Below are 20921 nucleotides of genomic sequence, written 5' to 3'. Positions count from 1 at the left end.
AGTATTTAAATGCAACAGCTGAGAAATAGGCAATGCAACTGTCATCATACTTGCAGAGAAAGTTCCTGCTCCTCACCCTCATACTGGATCGACGCAGCTTTTTACGAACATCTCGCCGGATATCATTCACAGCCACCGACTCCAGCTGCTGGTAGCGCTGAATTTCTTGATTTATAGTTCCTTCACTTGCACCTAATTTTCTAGGGATAAATCACAGTTGAGTTATTTTACAAATAGGTGATGTTATTTTCCCCCATTTCAAAATCTGTATTGAAATGATGCTTTGGTTTTCCTAGGAATGATCCCATGTTCTCATTTATTTTTAATTCTTGTTTCACGATACAACTTTTTTTCAGGTATAGTATTTAACCCTTAGCAAGACTCTTTGATTTTAAAGTTTCTTTCTCTAAGTGACCTACCAGAACAGAGAGAGGATGTAGAATAAATTAGCATGCAGGGAGACCCCCAAACAACAGTGCTGCCACGAGGCTAAGGTGAAGAGTAGGAATAGCAAAACCACAACACTCTTGTTACAACTAGGGCTGTCTGAACTATGGATTTTCCTATACCCTTTCGATCACATGACAGTGTTTAATTAAAAACAAACATAAAGGGCAAATCTGAGTATCCCCAGCAAAAAGAGAAGAAAAACCCTCCTGCTGTAACAGCACAAAGTCCTGTCACACCAATGCTAGCCTTCTGTAGTTGATCTCCTTCTGCAGAAAAAGCACTCTGCTAAGTAATTTGAAAGCCTCTGTAAAGCAATTGCTGTATTCAAAGAATCCCAATTTACTGTAGTGTTCACAAACAGAAAAGACAGGCATAAAAAACTGCATTCAGATTCTTGTTCTCATATTAGAAGAAGAATTTAACCTAAACGGCACATTTCAGGTACAATAGATCCTCTGCATGGTGACAGAATTTCATTCCAAATGCAAGCAGTAAAACGTGTCTCCTCTTTGCTACTTAACACGTAATTACCAAGCTCCAAATTCCCATCCTAGACAGATCCATTTACAAAAAGTCTGTCTTAGGAAAGGGGACAAAAAAGGGAAAAAAAAGCAAAGCCAACAAACTATGCTGGCAAAAAATATTTATCATTCACAGATGTTCAGGTGGAATTCATTACATTTCTTCTTCAGGGTTTTCAAGTACAGCACAGGAGATTTAATTTTCAAATATCACCTACTGGATACAAAAATAGTTTCTTTATTCTTCCTGTGAATGAGACTAAGCTTATTAGACTTAAAAAGTAATATATTTCATTCAACTAATCACCATGACAATAAAACAAAATGATTTTAAATCAATAGGAAATTGATTATGATCAGCCATTGTAATGCAGAACCAGAATATAGACTAATTTGATACTTGGAGAAGAACCTGAGACTTCTGAGAGAGTTATTTGCACAGACAGGGTTTTTTTCATGGAAACTAAAAAGGCAATTTCTAATTTTTAAACGAAGGCAGCCACTTAACCATCAAAATGCTGTAAGATATAGGCTATGAACAGAAATTAGTTGCAGTTTGCTACCCCCAGGCTTTGTGTATTCAAAGAAAATCCAGCTTACTTTAAGTCATCAATGACTTTAGCTTGCTCATTGAGTTCTCTAATATCAACTAAACGTTTCACGAATTTCCTTCCTCGCTGTTCTCCCGTTTGGATGCTAGAAGCTCCCTGCCGTCGGTGTTCGACAATCTCCTGTTTAAACCAAACGTTTAATTAATGCTTTCATCAAAAACTGGTGCATTAGTGCAATTTAACAACAGGAAAAGCAAATTTCACACCTTGAGATTTGGAGTAGAGCATGCAAAAGATCAGTTTCATCTCAAAAGGCAGCTGATTGGATTTTTTTTTTCCAGTGATCCAAACCCCATCATTCAGTTAGACACACTGTAACTACTACATACATGTCCCCACGAGCAGGATCTGCCTGCTTTCATGTGTGATCTGCTAGACTGAAGAGAATCACACTTCGCTGACCCCAATAGATATTCTACAGGAACAGAGTATCGATGGGTTGGGGGGCTCAAACCCAGCAGGTGATTTACAATCCGCTGCCCAAATGTTAGCTTGCGTGCATCTCCGCACAATGAACCTCCACCTGATTTCTAAACAACAAACAGCAACATTAGTGTTCTGGAGCAACACTGGCACTGCTGGCAGGCAAGAGAGGTTAAAGACAGCAATTAAAGAACATCCATTAAAACATTATTATGTGAAGCCAAAAAGCAAGGTCATTAGTCTATTGGGTAGAAGCACCCCAAAAAACATCTTTTCCAGTTTGCTCATGTAAGTAACTTACTCTCCTGTTAAGAAAACTGACCTACATCCACAGTTTTCCCAGTTATGGTACCTGCAGTTAGGTATTGTGCCTCCATTCTTTCAAATCCAGATTGGTATTTCACAGAGCACTAACAGAAATATTATCTCTGATTTCTTGCCTTTGAAATACAGAGTCAGAGGACAAACATGCATGCTGGACACAGCTCAAGACTAAAATCTTTCCATCTGACTGAAGACTTTGCCATGCCTTGTCCAACTAGTAGCACTTATTTTGATAGATTCACTTACTGCATGTACAGTGGGAGACATGGTGTCAACCTCATCCTCATCTGAAAGATCAGCTATATTTACAGAGTTGAGGTCAGCAATATCATCAATATCTTCTTCTCCTGTCAGCGTTGTGAGGGTGTTGCCTAAAGCGTTCAGTCTTTTCCCAATGTTTGGATCCATATGGACATCAATACCACACATCTTCCAAAGCACATTCAGAGTCCAGGTTCCAGCACTACTACTTTCTGTATTAAAAACAAAAAAAAAGAAAAAAGAAAGAAGAAAAAAAGTTAAATAACTTTGTCCTTTTTTAAAAAATCCCCCATTATGAGTTATGGATTAGTGCTGCTGATTTGAGGCTGTTCCATGTTTTGAGTCACAAGATGAAGCAGATAAAAACACTGAAGAGTTTTACCAGTAAAAGAAAATACTAAACAAAACAAACCACAATGAAATTACAACATGTTAAGGGCTTTTAATTTGATGTTTTATGAAAGCTTTACTTTCACAGGACTTGATTTACTAAAATAGTCTATTACCTGCTGCAGCCTGTCCTGTGGTCCTAGAACATACTTCATACGTACCATCTGGCACAACACCTGTATGAAGCATATCAAGCAGACATATTGATTAGGCAGACAGTCAAAGGTACTTTACATTAGCCCTTTCAAATTTCACCTCAGTCTGTTGCCCTTCAGAATTAAAGCACAATTGGTGTTCGATAGGAGGCTTAGTTTTCATTCCCATTGAATGATAATTCTTATTTCAAGTGAATTTACTTGGTAACATTAAGTTAACTTTTCATATGAGTTCTAGTATCTTCACCATAATTAAAGATAGATATATACACATATAAATTAATCTGTATTCAACTATTCAAAATGGAGTCCTTATGAAGTTGCTTTTTATACAACTCAATCAACTCTTCCAACATCTCTCAGACAGAACTTAAATGCCTACAATGGGACATATAACAAAACAGGTATTCATGATGGAAAATGACAAAGGAATCCAACCTTTCAGATCCACATGGTTTTGCTTTTAGAAGACCAAAGTATTTTGTATTTTGGGAGGAAATTCATCATTTTAAGAAATCACAGAAAAGGGTAAAAGTGGATTTGAATCTGCAATAGTATTGTCCAGTATGAACTCACACCCACTTACATGCATTCATGACTAGATCTCCTCTGATTTCTGGTTTCCAGTCATCCCAGCTTGTCTCAAAGCCATCAGCAAAGCGGATACAGAAGTTTTTAAAATGCCCTTTGCTAACTAAAGACTCTGAAGAGCAGGCAGTGATTAAGGTGCTTTCAATAGTCAGGACTAAAGCAGAGCCAGTGTCAAGGTCTGCAGTGTGGTTAGACTGAAAAAGAAAAACAGAATTTACTGGTCACTGCAATGTCAAACTGCTATTGTCTTAAATGTTGTATATCTTGAAAACTGATCCTCTTATTTTTATCTCCTCATATTTTTCCTTCTCTGCAGAACTTTCAGTGACATCACATCTGACTGTACAATGTCTTGCATTGTTTTCTAAATCCATCATCACCTACAATGTTAAAATACTAGGGCACCAGGAGTCAAGCTTATCTGGAAAATGAGAGAAAAACAATTTTTGACCAAGGACTAGATAATAAACAACTATAAACCACGGAGGCCTACGACCTCAGAACACAAGCCTAGGATTCATAAGAAAGGTTGCACATCAGTTGACTGAATAATGAAAACTACCTTTAATCTTACATTATTTTTTGGGTGCTTATTTTGATATTGACAACAGTGCAGAGTCTTAAATGCAGCTCTTTGCATATGAAAACCTATCATTTTGCTTACCTCCCAAAAAGCTCATATAGCCCATCTAAACTTCTTTTGATCCAGCACAAGTATGTACTACTATGTACCGTTATTGCACTGTGTTGTACTACCACGACAGACTTCGGGTCAATTATTGCATTTTAAGTATCTTTTTTAACCTAGACTGAGTTTCTAAATAAAAGTAACTAAAAACCATGTGTCTGTGTATCTGAAGTAGTTATTCTTTCTCTCATTTCTTGTTTTAATTCAACAAATGAAAAAGAAAATCATATTAAAGCAAACATGTGTCTGTGTATCTGAAGTAGTTATTCTTTCTCTCATTTCTTGTTTTCATTCAACAAATGAAAAAGAAAATCATACTAAAGCAAACACTTTCCAGAGTTTGAAAAAGAAAAAAAAAGGTTCATTGGAATTTTGTGATGGAAACTTTCAGGACAATATGTTTCATCTGAAACATTTCCAAGGGCTTTACAAAGAGCTGAATCTTGCAAACAATCCATTTAGTTTCCCCAAAGCATGCATAACCTAGCTCCTCTATTAATGAGGATACCATTTCTAGTACAAGCTACATTACTAGTGCAATTAGCAGCATTCCATGAATTCTGTGTTGGTATGCTTAAAAATTACATTTACAGACATAAAATCCCTGTACCACATAAAAATGGATATTTCAGTAGCAGACTATTAATAGCTGCTTCAGATATTTTGATTACCTGAGGTGTGTTTGTGATAGGCAGGCAAATCCCCAAGTCATTCACAGTCAGCTGAAGAAAGAGGGTCCCAAAAGCCTGTGCAGATGTTTGTTGGATCCCAGGCAGCATATCTACTACTTCTTTTGTGGCCATATGGATATCTTTATGTAAAGCCATTCTCTGCTCATTCCAGTTGTCATAGGCAGCCTTGTAGTTCAGCCAAAACAGCACAGCTTTATGAAGAAACCAGAGATGCTTAATTGAAGTCAACTTGCACAACAAAAAAAACACATTCACTCTTTTTCTTAAAGTGTTTTCTCCATTACATTCAGACAGTGATGTACAACAGTGGAGGGACATATCTGGGAGGTAGTGAAAAGATTCATGCTGCAAAGGCCAAGATGGACACAGCTGATGATTTAGAATCAAAGTGAACACATGAATTATACAGAAAGTGATGCTGTTCTCAACATTATTGATTTGTGAAGACTTAGAATACAACTTCCTCCAAACCATCTGCAAACTAACCAGCTCAGCAAACAAAAATTTTAACATTAGGAATTATTAACAGCTTTACAGATTGCATTGGGCTGACCCTCAAAAGTCATCTTGTCCAACCCCTCTGTGGTGAGCAGGGACACCTCCAACCAGATCAGGCTGCTCAGGGCCACATCCAGTCCGATCTTGAATGTCTTCAAGAACAGGGCCTCAAGCACAACCTGTTCTATGATTTCACCACTCTCACTTCCTTATGTCCAACCTAAATTTACTGTGCTTCAGTTTAAAATCATTGCCCCTCATCCTATTGCTAAAAACCCTTCTAATCAGTCCCTCCCCAGCCTTCCCCTTCAGATGCTGAAATGCAACTCTAAGATCTCCCCAGAGATATCTCTTCTCCAGCCCTAATTCTTTTAACCTGTCTTCATAGAAGAGGTTCTCCAGCCCCTCTGATCATCTTTGTGGCCTTCCTCTGGATCTGCTCCAGCAGGTCCATGTCTGCCTTGTGTTGGGGCCCCAGAGCTGGCCATAGGCAAGGTCTCACCAGAGCTAAGTGGCAGAATCACCTCTCTTGATCTGTTGTCCACACTTCTTTTGATGCAGCCCAAGATGTCATTGGTCTTATGGGCTGCCAGGGTACACTGTTGACTCATGTGCAGCTTCTCATCCACCAGCACCCACAAGTCCTTTTCTGCAGAGCTGCTCTCAATTTCATTATCCCCCATCATCACCCCCTTCCCTCAGGGAAAGACCTTGTACTTTGCCTTACTGAACCTCACAAGATACTCCTCTGCCCACCTCTCTAACCCATTCAGGTCCCTCTGGTATGCAGTAGATCTCCTAAATTTCCCAACAACCTAACATCTTGATTTAGCATGATATTACAAAATCTTAAATAATCAAGTCTCTTCAGGAACTACAAAAAAAACTTCCTCAGTCTGAAGATGCATTTGTAGCAATCGTCTCTTCAATACCTCTATCAAAGGCCACAGGCTGAGCAAAAACAATTGGTCTGTTCAAGGTAATGAGCACAGCTTCTCTATCTGATGAGCCACTGATTTCTTCTCGGAGAGCATTTCTTAATCCAATTCTTGTCTTGAAATATGCAACTTGATGAAAGTCTGAGCCAGCTTCTTCATAAACCTTAAAAGGTTAAAAAAAATGGGAAGCGGGGAGTTTGCAGCAGGGAGGAGTTCAAGGACAGGTCAAAATAATCAAATTACCACTTTTGACAAAATGTAAATTTACAACAAGGAGTAAAGACATCTCCTTTCCACTTTATTAGCCAAAGCTCTTTTGAGGAGATTCAATTTACTTAAATTCTGATCACAGTGTTACTTTCCTGATTTATCATAACATATTAACTACAATAACTATTTATATATTCAGATTTCTATTGTGACAGCACACTTGCAGGTTCTAAGATTTGTATTTGTTCCTAGGTGTCACATTTTCATGTCACAATTAGTGATTCCAGGTATCAGCAGGATTAGGAATCCAAGAGATACAACTGTCAAACTAATACAGATGAACTAGGACAAAATTTAGGTCTAGTCAAGTTTGAGCCTTGTCTGATCTTATTATTTCATTCATGTAACCTAAAAATACATGCAGTATCAACAAAAAATTGACCCTGACTTAATAGCAAAGCCATTGTTGCAAGGGGCTAGTAAGTTCTACCATACTAATAGTATGAAGCCCATATTTGACTCCTTTGATCTACACTGGCCTCTCATAATGAAGACTTGCTAATTCTTCTGAGAAGTCACTTCCAGTCCCTTGCCACCTCAGGTGATAAAATTTCTTTTGAACAACCATTTAACAAAATGCAAAAGCCTATTCAGTAAGTGTGTGCTGCAGAATTGGTATTTTCACAAAAGAAAACAAGATGGAAAAAAGCAACCAAAAATAATAACAATCAAAGGTTGAACACCAACCTGATGTTTAACAATCTGTCCTAGTGCCAGATTCAAATCCACCTGGCACTTCCCAAACAGTTTGAGGTAGCTGCTGCTTCCAGGCATTGCTTTGGTTTGCAGTCTGTTTGAGAGTTCAAGTTCTATCAATCCAGTTTCAAATCTTACAGCTCGCATTGAGGGAGTTGTAGCTGTCACTTGAATTCCCTAATGAATAAGGAAGGCATAAAGTGATTAGCATGCGGTTCAGAGACATAAAGGGAAGGGGAAATAAACAACCCCAAAACAAACTCACCAAACTTCTCATTGTGTGGCAAAAAAGGAGGACAGGATCTTTTTTCGTAATGCAATGCCACTAGGCTATTTTAAAAGGTGACAGGAAACAAAGTCAAGTTCCTTGTCTTCATGCAGAGTATTCCTGATTCAATAAGCTTTGAGGTAAAAACCCCAAATCAAATAATATCATTTAGGGCTGTTTTGTCATAAGACATCTCTGGAGGTCTTTAAGGCCAGGCTGGATGAGTAACCTGATCTAATGTGAAGTATCTCTTCCTATAGTGGGAGTGTTGGAACTAGATGATCCCTGAAGTGCATTCCAGCCCTGACAACTCTATCATTCTAAGATTACCTTAAACTGTAGGCTCAATGAGTAAAGAAGAATTTTTGGTTTGTCTCCATCAGTTGTGCCATCATGTTCATTCCAAAGAGGTATGGGCTGCTCCCCTCCTGTACACATGAAATACATACATTCAGAGTTTTAAGAAAGGAAAAACTTTAAAATAAACAGATGCAAAAATATGTGACAGTGAATTTAAGCCTGGTTTTAAACAACTGAAGATTTCTAGAACCAAAGGCAGGCTGAAGATGGGAGACATTCAGCTTGTTACATATAGCCAATAGTCCTCTACTAACAATCGAAGTAGTCATGTTGCTCCCTCCCAGGAAGTCTTCCCTAGAAAGGCTCCACATGTGTAGGAAACCATCTTAAATCTCCTGCTCCAGTGTATCTCCTGATTACCTGCACTGTAGTCAGTCAAGTGTTTAAATTTTATTGTCAATTTGCATGAAGAGAGGAATTGAAATTAGATCAGTATTTTCAGGGACAAGAGGGAAGAGTGTTCTGTGGTTATTTTTTTTTGTGCTGATGTCCTCATCCTGGCACATTTCATCTCAGATTGTATTCTCTAACCTAAAGGAGTAATCGTGGTTTAAATTTCCCTTGAGATCTGATCTATATTCAATCTCAGTTTATAGGATGGTCTTGCTGAAAAAGGCTAAAACATGAATACTCTCCATATACACCAGTTCTTCTAACTGCAGTTATTTGGTGCACTTAACAGGCAGTTAAATCATGGATTAAAAATACAGAACATCCAATGACAGTAAGTTTTTATCATTCTATTGTGTCTCTGGACGTTGTCCTCTCAACAGTTTTAAAGAATCTCCCTCTCTTTATGCCTAGCTTCCCCTCCAGTTATTCCTAACTGGGATCTACAATGGTAACTGTTACAGTAGTAGTAGTACTCAATATCAATTAAGAACTAACTCATCTTTCATATGTTTTCCACATGTATGTTAAAGGCTATTTTTACAATTACATTTCTTCATTAAGGTTTTAAAGCATCTGCCAGATAAAAAACAAAGGAAAAAAAACCAGAGATACTACTTTAAAATCTAATTTCTCCAACTATCCTTTCACTTAAGGGAGAATAATTTTCTTGAATGACACTAAATTGTAGGTTGGATCTGAATCTTTATATCAGCCAGTGCAAAGAGTCATATGAGTTTGAAGGTTGATACCAGCTCTTAAATCAACACCACCCTCAATTTGCAGGTGGAATTATGATGAACTGTTCTGTATCTAGCTCTTAATCTGTGCAACTCCAACTTAAGTAACTGGTACCTACTCAGTTTTTACCTAAGGATAATTTGCAATCAATATTTTAGTGCAACAGAAATCACATTTAAATTAATAACTGTAGCATGTCACACTAATTGGAATTTGCAAGCCGTGCCAATGATTTTACTGCATGTCAGAAGGACAAAATCTACTTTCCACACTCATTGTTCTGCATTCAGGGAGCCAGGGATTGCTGACTATGTTCCTGCTGAATGACCACAACATGGCAGCCCCATCTCAAAAACCATCAGGTTCTTGCTACTAGTAATACAAATTGATAGTCTAGAAAAGTAAAGAAGCAGCAATGGCAATAAATTCCTCCCATAAAACCAGAGCTAAGATTGAACTCCAGAGACTGAGAAATGTTGCCAAAAAAATCTAATATAGGTTTCCTGGTTTACTTCTCTATGTTACTCAATACTTTTTTTTAACAGAATAATGACAGGTATTGGAGGTTTATTCTTCCCCTAAACATTCTCTTACTACCCAAAACTAATGTATCTTGCCTGCAACAAACACCACAGTGTTTCAAATTTGTTTTCTTCTTGTCCTTCAGGGATTCTGACATTTTTCATTTTCTTCTCATCTAACTCCCCTGAAGGCAGGTCACCAGGACCTGCACATTTCTTTTGCATGTGTTTGTACACGTGAACATTGTATACATGTATATATATTTATGTATATACACATGGAGCAAAGCTGGAGATGGGTAGGTTCAGGCTGGACACGAGGAGGAAGTTCTTCACCCTGAGAGTTGTGAGACCCTGGAATGGGTTGCCCAGGAAGGTGATTGAAGCCCTGTCTCTGGAGGTCTTTAAGGCCATGCTGGATGAGGCTCTGGCCAGCCTGATCTAGGGTAGGGTGTCCTTGGCCATGGCAGGGGGGGTTGGAAGTAGACGATCCTTGTGGTCCTTTCCAACCCTATACAAAAGGAGTATGTAGATGCATACGCAGACACCCCTTCCACTTAGAAACCACTTCTTAGTTTATCTTTCTGTCATGGTAGGCCTGAATAGGCCAAAATCAGCTTGAACATGCCCTGGCTTGAACAGACATGCCTTCTGCTCTCTCTCCATTTTGGGGAGAAGCAACTGTAGGAGAGAGGACAAAGAACCTGGAGCCACTGAGTGTAAGGACCCTGGCTTGTCCAGACTTGTTTTGCTCCGGTTTACATTCTGTGTACAAACACTTATTTTGTGCCTGCCTCATGCAAGGCCTATGTTTTCCCAAATTTGGGTAAAGTAAGCCTATGACTTCACCTAATACGGTCAAGCTTGGAAAAATGCCATTATGATTGGCTATTCTGTGTCCAAAGGCCCATTAGTCCTGGGCTAAATTGATTAAAAGAGATAAGCAGATAACACAATGGGATCTGCCATTGTTCCTACTTGCTGCTGCCATTGTTCCTGCTTATTGAGCTCTCTGCTTCTGGCAGTGATTCTGCCATTGCCCCCCCAGGCTGGGGTCGGAGTGGCTGGAGAGCAGCCAGACAGAGAGGGATCTGGGGGTACTGATTGATACCCGCCTGAACATGAGCCAGCAGTGTGCCCAGGTGGCCAGGAGAGCCAGTGGCATCCTGGCCTGCATCAGGAATGGTGTGGTCAGCAGGAGCAGGGAGGTCATTCTGCCCCTGTACTCTGCACTGGTCAGACCACACCTCGAGTACTGCGTTCAGTTCTGGGCCTCCCAGTTTAGGAAGGACATTGAGATGCTTGAGCGTGTCCAGAGAAGGGCGACGAGGCTGGGGAGAGGACTCGAGCACAGCCCTACGAGGAGAGGCTGAGGGAGCTGGGGTTGTTTAGCCTGGAGAAGAGGAGGCTCAGGGGTGACCTTATTGCTGTCTACAACTACCTGAAGGGTGGTTGTGGCCAGGGGGAGGTTGCTCTCTTCTCTCAGGTGGCCAGCACCAGAATGAGAGGACACAGCCTCAGGCTGCGCCAGGGGAAATTTCGGCTCGAGGTGAGGAGAAAGTTCTTCACTGAGAGAGTCATTGGGCACTGGAATGGGCTGCCTGGGGAGGTGGTGGAGTCGTCGTCCCTGGGGCAGTTCAAGGCAAGGTTGGATGTGGCACTTGGTGCCATGGTCTAGCCTTGTGGTAAAGGGTTGGACTTGATGATCTGTGAGGCACTGTGGTAAAGGGTTGGACTTGATGATCTGTGAGGTCTCTTCCAACCTTGGTGATACTGTGATACTGTGATACTGTGATAATGCTTTGCTAAGCTATAAGTTAGCTCTGCTGAATAGTAAGCCCTGTGCTTTGGGATGGTTTGCCTGGAGATTGTTTCAAGTTCACCAGGAATAGGCTTTAAATGCCTTCATGCAAATAGGCCTCTATAACCAGCATGACATCGTGCCAAGACTGCACATTACAAGACAACCTGCCTACACCTGCCAAGACAAAGAGTCCTGGAAAGGACACACAGATTATACAGATCTCAGGACATGTTTGGGTGCTGTCTGAAGCTGCAGCTAGCCCTGCGAGTTGGGAGACTAATATTTGGTGAGTAAATACTTAAAGCTTCTTGTAATTCACTAATTGTTTTCTGCCATAAGCAGAAAGGGGCTTCTCGAGTCCATCTAGTGGGCAGTGGTATAATTGATCACAAAAACCTTCTCTTCCAGTTCAATTGAGTTAGTGTTGTATTATTACTAGTTATTTGTTCTAGATCCAATTATTCCTTTATGCAATGCTTTTCATGACAGTTGTGAAGAACCTGTTATTATTGCTAAAATTAGTGGTTGGGAGGAGTGAGACTCCTGAATATTGAAAATTAATAAACAAAATTAATTTTAAAAAAAACCATCTTGCATTAATTAATTACCCCTCCATTACACATTACAACATTACAGATGTTTCCAACTGTTAATCAACCTTTCCACTAAAATATCTCTGTATTTCTAGAGTAGCCTTTTATGATAGCTCAAACAGTGTGAAAACCAAGCTACTTCAAATTTCACTTGCTTTGGAATATTTATTTACATTGGTCACTCTATAACATTCTCTCTCTAACATACACCATCAGTCTGCATCTAGCACTCTAAGGAGCAGAGCTGGAATTTGAAACAACAGAGGCTCTGGGAAGAGCTGATCCCAAGAACTACCAAACCACCAAATAACATTTAAAGAACTCACTCAAAGATATTTTTAAGTGTTTTGCTTACCTGAAACCTTCTGTATGACTTCATTTACTTCTTTCATGAACACCTTCTGTACAAAGACTAAATGATTCAAGAGATCAGTTGTGAGGTTATGTTCAAAGGAACCCACCTGCAGAAATAGAACATTTTAGAACAAAGCTTTAAAGCAGTTATCATATTTATGTTAAAAATGCACTGTTTGGTAAATTTTCAGGCATCTTTCCAGATCAAATTAAATTGTTACTGACATTAAGCAAAAGACCATTGAATAGTTTGGGTTTTTTTTATCCCCGTTGTAAGAGCCTGCCAGAAAATCAGGGGACTTATGTTGTTTTATGAAGAAAAATTATTCTCCTGCTCAAGTTTATCTTAAACAATAAAATTCAGGGCTTAATGTTCATGGAAGTATGTAAAATTTTACTTAATTCCAGATAGTAAATCATTATCAGGACAACATAGAAAGAAGCTGTCAACCTCTAGAAGTGCATCATTAAGTCACCATAGAGGAAAATGTTCACTATCTCCTCAACAGTAAATGTATTATGTGTCCAATCTCATCTTGAAGAATATCCCTAGGGAATCTGTGTAAGAGTTTTAAAATATAAAAATCTCAATAAAAATGTTCTCTGAAACTACCTGGACTTGGGTTTTGCCTTTGCTAAGCAGGCCCTCCATGTTGTTTTACATGCCAAACAAATTTTAAACCCCTAAGATCTTTCTTTAACCAGGAAATAACTCAAATGTCTTGAACAAAAAGCAGCACCTAATTAAACTTCTTCAACAAAGATGAAAACCATCAGCAGCCTCAATTGCAAATACACCAGAGCATTTTTCTGACTAAAGAAATATAGGTAATAGAAAAACCTCACTTTTCCCCACCAGAAAGGTTTCTTTAAAGCAGCATCAATTTCTCTCTGTGAGTAGTAACTGTGGAAATTGGTACACAAACAGAACTTGGGAGTAGAACACTCTGTATCAAACAGAAAACTTTCTATCTTTTAATAAGGATATATATAGCTTCTCCCATCTATAGAGCTGTCTAATCATGCAAAAATAAACCAGTTATAAAAGAAGAAGTCTGGGTTAAAATATTTCATTATTTCTTATTGCATTATCTGACACGTTACAGTTAGCTTTCCATTTAAAATGACACTGAGTCATCAGCATAACACATTTTTATCTGCTTCACTGGTGAGAAACACTGCCATTCCAAAAAAAGGTTCAAAACTTATCTTCAATATTTATTTGCACAAAATAACATGTCCAAAATCTTCCAACATAGAGGTCTTGACTACTTATTATGTGGGCAGCTCATCAGACTGAAAGACTGAAAAAGTTCTACTCATGTCACAAAATTACAAATGCTTTATTTGGATCAACCTGTAAACTCAAGAGTCCTGGAGGAAGAAGGTTATTAAACACTACAAGAGATGCACATAGAAAATGTGACAGAAGAGCAAATTAAGATGATTATGTCTTCAACACCTACTTCAGCCACACAACGCAAGTAGTTCCCCTGTAGGTAATAGCCTTGCTTAGCAGGCAGCTCATCTATGCTCCAGATTTGGTCTGAGTAAGTATCATGTTCTTCCATGATGTATTTGCCTGACATAGTGACAGGAGGAAGGTTGAGACTTGCTGAAGGAGGAATAGTTGACATATCAGTTGCAGAGACTTTTGAAGTGAAGCGCAATCTGTGGCTTGGAAGCTCAAAATTAAATCTTGTTTGGGCACCTGGAAAAGGAAGACAGGGAAAGAAAAGATATGGATGGCAAAATGATTTTTCATTTGGCCTTAGCTTTAAAAAACCCTTCTGAAATTAAAAAAATCTTTTAAATATTACTGAAATACACAGACCTCTAGAGCTAAAAATATCCACCCACAGGATTCAAAGAAAATGCAGACCTCACTGTAATTAGATAGAGAAGGGAGTCAGGCAAACCACATTATCTGTACTGAGGCCCCGTAAGTATTCGAAGTGTGGCCAGCAGGTCAAAGGAGGTGACTCTCTCCCTCTATTCCACTCTGCTGAGACCCCACCTGGAGTACTGCATCCAGTTCTGGAGGCCCCGTTACAAGAAGGATGTGGATGTGCTGGAGCGTGTCCAGAGAAGGGCCACAGGGATGATCAGAGGGCTGGAGCACCTCTCCTATGAGGATAGACTGAAAGAGTTGGGGCTGTTTAGTCTGGAGAACAGGAGGCTCCAAGGTGACCTTATTGTGGCCTTTCAGTATCTGAAGGGGGCCTACAGAAAAAGCTGGAGAGGGACTTTTTACAGGGACAGAGTGGCTGGAAAGCAGCCAGGAGGGGACCTAGGGGTAATGGTAGATAGTAGACTGAAGATGAGCCAGCAGTGTGCCCAGGTGGCCAAGAGAGCCAATGGCATCCTGGCCTGTATCAGGAACAGTGTGGCCAGCAGAACAAGGGAGGTTATTCTGCCCCTGTACTCAGCACTGGTCAGGCCACACCTTGAGCCCTGTGTCCAGTTCTGGGCCCCTCAATTCAAGAGAGATGTTGAGGTGCTGGAATGTGTCCAGAGAAGGGCGACAAAGCTGGTGAAAGGCCTGGAACACAAACCCCATGAGGAGAGGCTGAGGGAGCTGGGAGTGTTTAGCCTGGAGAAGAGGAGGCTCAGAGGTGACCTCATTGCTGTCTACAGCTACCTGAAGGGGCATTGTAGCCAGGTGGGAGTTGGTCTCTTCTCCCAGACAACCAGCAACACAACAAGGGGACAGAGTCTCAAGTTGTGCCAGGGGAAGTATAGGCTGGATGTTGGGAGGAAGTTCTTCTCAGAGAGAGTGATTGGCATTGGAATGGGCTGTCCAGGGAGGTGGTGGAGGCACTATCCCTGGAGGTGTTCAAGAAAAGACTGGATGAGGCACTCGGTGCCATGGTCTGGTTGATTGTCTAGGGCTGGGTGCTAGGTTGGACTGGATGATCTTGGAGGTCTCTTCCAACCTGGTTGATTCTATGATCAGGAAGTGACAGGACTAGGGGGAATGAAGCGAAGCTGGAGGAGGTGGGTAGGTTCAGACTGGAAGTGAGGAGGAAGTTCTTCAGCATGACTGTGGTGAGACCCTGGAATGAGTTGCCCAGGGACGTGGTTGAGGCCCCATCCCTGGAAGTGTTTTAAGGCCAGGCTGGATGAGGCTCTGGCCAGCCTGATCTAGGGTAGGGTGTCCCTGCCCTAGGGGGAGTTGGAACTAGAGGGGGGGTTGGAACTAGATAGTCCTCGTGGTCCCTTCCAACCCTGACTGATTCTATGATTCTATTCTCAAGTAGCCTTACAAAACAGAATTTAATTAATCAAGAATCATAAATAAAAGTTTTAACAGTGAGAAGGAAGCTTCCTGGAGGAAACTGTATATGAATGTATACAGGTCTTCATCTGCTCTCGTTTTCTTTCTCTGGCAGCTGTGTATAACAGCTAGTGTAAATGCTCTATATGGCCCCATCTGATTGCAGTCCACATCCAAAAAAATAAGCCTGTAATGACAGATTCAAAGCCTTAGCTATAATTCATCAGAGGTATTGGGTCCTCTTGGACTCTTCTAACAAGGTCAAATGAAAAGCATAACGTTTGCAAAGTTTCAGAGAGCTGTTACCTGTCATTCCGTGACTCCTCATTCTTCCCATCTTATATTCTGCCTTCAGAGAGGGCAGGAGTGCTGCTCCAATAGCTATCCCATCTATCATGGCACTGAATTTCAGAACTATAGGCTTCTTTTCTAAGCCTTCTGGCAGCTGGGGAAACTCATTAGTTTCAACAGGTGTTTGATTAATGCTTGTTGGAGTCTTTTCAGAGGGCAAAGGAGTTGCAACATCTTCTTTGGTAGGCTGAGGCCTGTTTACCAACAGAGAGATGAAAAAGGGCTTGTTGTTATTCTAACACAAAGTATGATGAGCGTGACTCTCCCACACATGCTCAAAGCAGCACAAGCCCACAAACGGGATGGCATCCAGTGCCATACAGACGGCACTTACGCAGTTGAAGGCTGCCTGATGAGATCTGAAATCTGCTTGGAGAGCTGGTGAGAGCTGCGCACCATCATGCTGTGCAGCGTGGCAGGGTGCTGAGGGATGTTGATGCTGATGGCTCCAACTTTGACTACAGCAGCGTTGTTTGTTTTCAGCCCTCTCTGGGCACTATACAGGGCCTGGGATTTGGCAATACTGCATTTCACAACAGTTCTAACAGAGAAGGAAATAGGATTTATTTGCATGTCCCTCAAAACAGGTATAGTGTTATGTTAAAATGTTGGAGGGGGTTTAAGTGTTAGCCAACCTTTTAAGTATTCATCCAAGTATTTTGTCTGTAAACTACAGATACATTCCTTTTGCTTTCACTTCACACACACAGATGCACTACATGCCACAAACAACTACGCTACATTTAAGAGAGCTACAAGTCATGCATTGCAAAAACACCTGTTCAACTGTTTTTGCATAAGGTAAGACCTGAGTTTAGGCACACTGGGCTGCACATAACACAGACAACATTTCACAGACAGGAACAAATAAGAGCCTTCCATTTCAACAGGAACAATCTAAAATCATCCTTTTCCTAAGAAGACCCAGTAAAATCTTATTTCAGTATTCAAAAAGATCAACAGAGGAAACACTCACTTAGCAGTAAGTGCTACCAAGTGATAAATGGGTTTGTGAATGGTGATGTTTTATTGACAAAATATGAAGTCTAAATTTTATTTCAATGTTAAGGAGGATATGGTTCATAAAGCAATGCAGAAGAACTGTTCAGCTATACATGTGACAAGAGACATGCTTTAGCACTGGACTTGGTAGTTAGACAAGGGTTGGACTCAATAATCTTAAAGGTCTTTTCCAACCAAAATGATTCTGTGACTGTATGACTTGGAATGAGCACTGTGTATCATATATCTGCAGTTTGCTTACCTAGGGTGATCTACCTATTACAGATGTGGCTGAATATTACTAAAACCATCCAGTGATACTTAGGCTGTATAGCAGCAAGAAGCAATTCTATGTTCTTCAATCAATCCCATAAATAATCACTCTCCAGAAAAACAAAAACAAAAACAAAAAAGTCTTTGTCCTACTACAGGACATGCTATAAAGACACCACTCAACATAGCAGATTTATGGGAATGTCAGACAAACAGAGGGGGAAAACCATCAGCAGGAGGGTCATAACAAGCTGAGTAACTGCCACAGAGTCAGATGAAAATGAAAGGAGTAGCAGCTATGTGGGGTGTAAATAAAGTGATTCTTCCCTTAACTATAGCCATCAGGTTTACTTCTTGAGCCAGAGGCAGTATTGTGTTGATAATTCTCCATCAGACATATCCTACATGGATTTGTCCAATCCTTTTAATCATTTATACTTTTTGTTGACTACATCATATGACAACAGATAGAACTCTTCAGCGATACACTACACAAAACAGTATGACCTTACTGCTTCAATGTCGCTACCAAACAAAAAGGAACAAAAACCTGAGTATTTTCTTTACATCACTTGCAGTTTTTCAGACCTTTACTTCCAGAGCTACATCTATAAGGACATTTTAAAGTTAATCCTGTATCATTGTATCACTGAAAACACACAAATGTTATAACAGTAATCGTAAGAAGTCCTTTCAAGAGCTATCCACTGGTGGTCTAAAGCAGCAAAAAAAGCCCATGTTCAGAATACTGCTTCAGGAAGGAGAGACAAAAAGAAAAGAAACAAAAAGCCTCACAGTTTTTGCCTACATAACCTTTCCTCTCAGAGTACTGCAGAGTCCTTGTGTAACAAGGCTTCTGGGTAGCCCATGTAACATTTCCCACCTTGACCACTACTCCAGTAAGACCCTCTGGACAGTAGCATCAGGAAGTCAGAAAGCAACTTGAAAGAAAAGACCTACACTGACACATACAGATCTGGGAGACATGAAGCAGCATGTCATGAGCAGCAGATGTTTAAGGGAAACATTTTGTGCTAGCATAACTTGATCAGAATGCCTCACAAACCCAGCACAGAACTCCATAAAGACAAAAAGAATGGTCCTATTGATGCTGAAGTCACAACAGGTACAATCACTCCAACCACAGCAGCTCCTTAACAAGATCAGAGCAAACCTAATTTGTCTGTTCCTTCAGATTTATCAGCATTGTTTCACCTCATTAAAATAAGCACCGAAGCAGATCTAAAGAGCTTAACAGGCAGTGGAACCATTCTAGCATCGCAGTAGAGACCATATAGTCTAATACCTGGCCCTAAAGCTAGATTGCTAACATTTACAAGGGCCTTTTTTTTGTCATATCTTTAGCAGGCTATATTATAAGGTTATCTAAGTAACAGTAGATGCCAAACTAAAATGTTTTCAAGCAATATCTGCCTACACAAACACACGCAAGAGGAATGCAGCCATTAGCTACACAACACAGAGTTAATTGCAAGACTATTAAACATAGTAATATGACATACAGAAACTCTTGTTTGGCTGTGCTTGTAGGAGATGTAGGAAAATCCTCCAGTCTACAGATGAAGATTGAAGAGAAAGCAAGAAAAACAAAAACAAAGCAAATAAAGAATAAACATTCATGCAAAATTAGTCAGTTAATTACTTGTAACCCACAATATGACACAACTTTCAGATTTACCAAGCTGAAGGTTTTGGGTTTGTGTTTGCTGTGGTTATAAAAACCAGCATTTCCCCCCTTTCATTCTGTACCCTCCCTATATGGAAGCTCAGTAAGATTATGACATAAAACAGAGAGGAAGAATTTCAGTCACCTTCAGAAACCCTACACATCTGACAGATGAGAACTTCTATCTATCCCTCTGGAACACAACTATTGGAAGCAATTTATCTGGGGGCATAAATAAAATTCTCTATATCTCTCCATAGCATCCTCCAATCTAAACAGAAACTAAAGGAGAGACTCAAGTTGTATTTCTCAGCCCCTTTTCCACAACATGAGTATTCCAAACCCAGATCACATACTGAGGGTTACCCAGCTAATGTTCATACTGCGTGAGGGTGATCTGTATTACAAAAACTTGTAGTTAAAATGTTGTTTTGCAACTCAAACAAAGAATTTAAGCTAGCAATAAAGAAAAATAATGCATGATCTTTCTGAGTATGTTAACTTTGCAAATAAAAAAACCCCAACCATGTGGAGACTGAGCAAACGATTCAAGATGTTCATGCGTAAAAAGTGATTCTCCTCCTCTACCATGTTGTGTAAATAATATAGAAGGTGAAAAATGGATATTAGAACTGTAGAAAGAAAAAAATCATGCATTGTGGGAGTTAAAAAACATATCTGTTAAAAAAAATACATATTTCATATGGGAATAATCAGCACCAGTAGGTTAAATACTCCCTAAAAATCTTGTATGGCTTAACGGAACCTCTGAACTTGGAAAAGCATTTAGAAGTGGGACAGCAAACACACAAGATATGATAAAATTTCTGTAAGTACATTGCATGGAACGAAATCAGTACAGAATGCTCTGATTGGAGGAAATTCGATTTCTTCCTTTTCACAACAGGACCTGTCACCTACAATTTCTCAGTCAGGTCACTTATCTATTTACAGTGTGACTGTACAATCAGTTCGGAACTTACTACCTTTGATTAAAAATAGAATGAAGCAGGAATATTCATATTCACATGACAACATTTAAATCTTGTGTGATGGGTTGCCCCAGACTGAAACCTACTAGAACATTCACCAGATTACTTCTTAGCTTACTCAGACAGGCCTTCCACAGAAAGGCATGGGTACATGCAATTGGCTTTACAAGTCAAACTCAAGCACGCTGCATGGTTGCCACCAAACTCTTGTAACTTCATGGATTCTGCCTGAAGACATATCAGTGCTTTCCCCACATTAGGCTACATACCTTCACTGCCACACAATTGATACCACTTCTGTGCACTTGAACGACTTTGAACTGTCAGATTTGTACTTACTGGATATTTGGGGTAATTCCCTCCAGCAGGACGATATTGACACCTCCTATGTGAGCAGTGGCACATGTCTCAGTCATCTTCTGATGCAGTACATCTTTAAAAAAAAAAAAGGTTACTTAAGAGCATTTAATTCAGTAAAACACTTCCAGGTATTTCAGACCAAGGTGTACTTTCAAAAATACTGTAGCACAAAAATAACTGAAAAACTGAGTTTGAGTTGCCACGTTAAGCAATACCAGATTTAAACTGTGACAAGAAGCAAGCTTTCAGCAATTAAAGGACTGCCTTTGTTCTACAAGGACTTCCTTTCGTGGCATTTTCTGAAAAGCTTGCATCCTTCAACATCCTAGTTAAAACAACGTGCTGAATGTTGTTATTTTTGTGTGTGGATAGTACAATGTACAGCTATTTACAAACAAAGCATATTACAATGCATGCACATCCACATTGGTATCGCTACG

General features: G+C 39.9%; 1 protein-coding gene across 11 annotated transcripts in view; it reads right to left on the bottom strand.

The window, feature by feature from the left end:
• BLTP1 (bridge-like lipid transfer protein family member 1) overlaps nucleotides 1-20921 on the bottom strand; it is a 115321-nt gene that overhangs the window by 22895 nt on the left and 71505 nt on the right. For 9 of the 11 annotated variants that reach the window (XM_064149924.1, XM_064149925.1, XM_064149929.1 and 6 more), the window contains exons 48-62: nucleotides 20461-20554; nucleotides 18966-19016; nucleotides 16502-16708; nucleotides 16123-16361; nucleotides 14006-14250; nucleotides 12541-12646; nucleotides 8107-8204; nucleotides 7500-7685; nucleotides 6537-6705; nucleotides 5086-5297; nucleotides 3722-3920; nucleotides 3097-3156; nucleotides 2576-2802; nucleotides 1572-1702; nucleotides 77-200 (exon numbers count right to left, since the gene is read on the bottom strand). In XM_064149924.1, coding sequence (XP_064005994.1) covers nucleotides 77-200; nucleotides 1572-1702; nucleotides 2576-2802; nucleotides 3097-3156; nucleotides 3722-3920; nucleotides 5086-5297; nucleotides 6537-6705; nucleotides 7500-7685; nucleotides 8107-8204; nucleotides 12541-12646; nucleotides 14006-14250; nucleotides 16123-16361; nucleotides 16502-16708; nucleotides 18966-19016; nucleotides 20461-20554 — 2348 coding nt within the window. Of the gene's footprint in view, nucleotides 1-76; nucleotides 201-1571; nucleotides 1703-1911; nucleotides 2113-2575; nucleotides 2803-3096; nucleotides 3157-3721; nucleotides 3921-5085; nucleotides 5298-6536; nucleotides 6706-7499; nucleotides 7686-8106; nucleotides 8205-12540; nucleotides 12647-14005; nucleotides 14251-16122; nucleotides 16362-16501; nucleotides 16709-18965; nucleotides 19017-20460; nucleotides 20555-20921 lie in introns of all 11 variants that reach the window. The other 2 variants (XM_064149935.1, XM_064149927.1) reach the window with 2 other exon arrangements.

The sequence above is a fragment of the Pogoniulus pusillus genome, chromosome 10 (genome assembly GCF_015220805.1).
Source record: "Pogoniulus pusillus isolate bPogPus1 chromosome 10, bPogPus1.pri, whole genome shotgun sequence".
Classification (NCBI taxonomy): Eukaryota; Metazoa; Chordata; class Aves; order Piciformes; family Lybiidae; genus Pogoniulus; species Pogoniulus pusillus.
The sequence above is the reverse complement of the archived record's forward strand: the minus strand, read 5'-3'. Positions and strand labels throughout refer to the sequence as shown.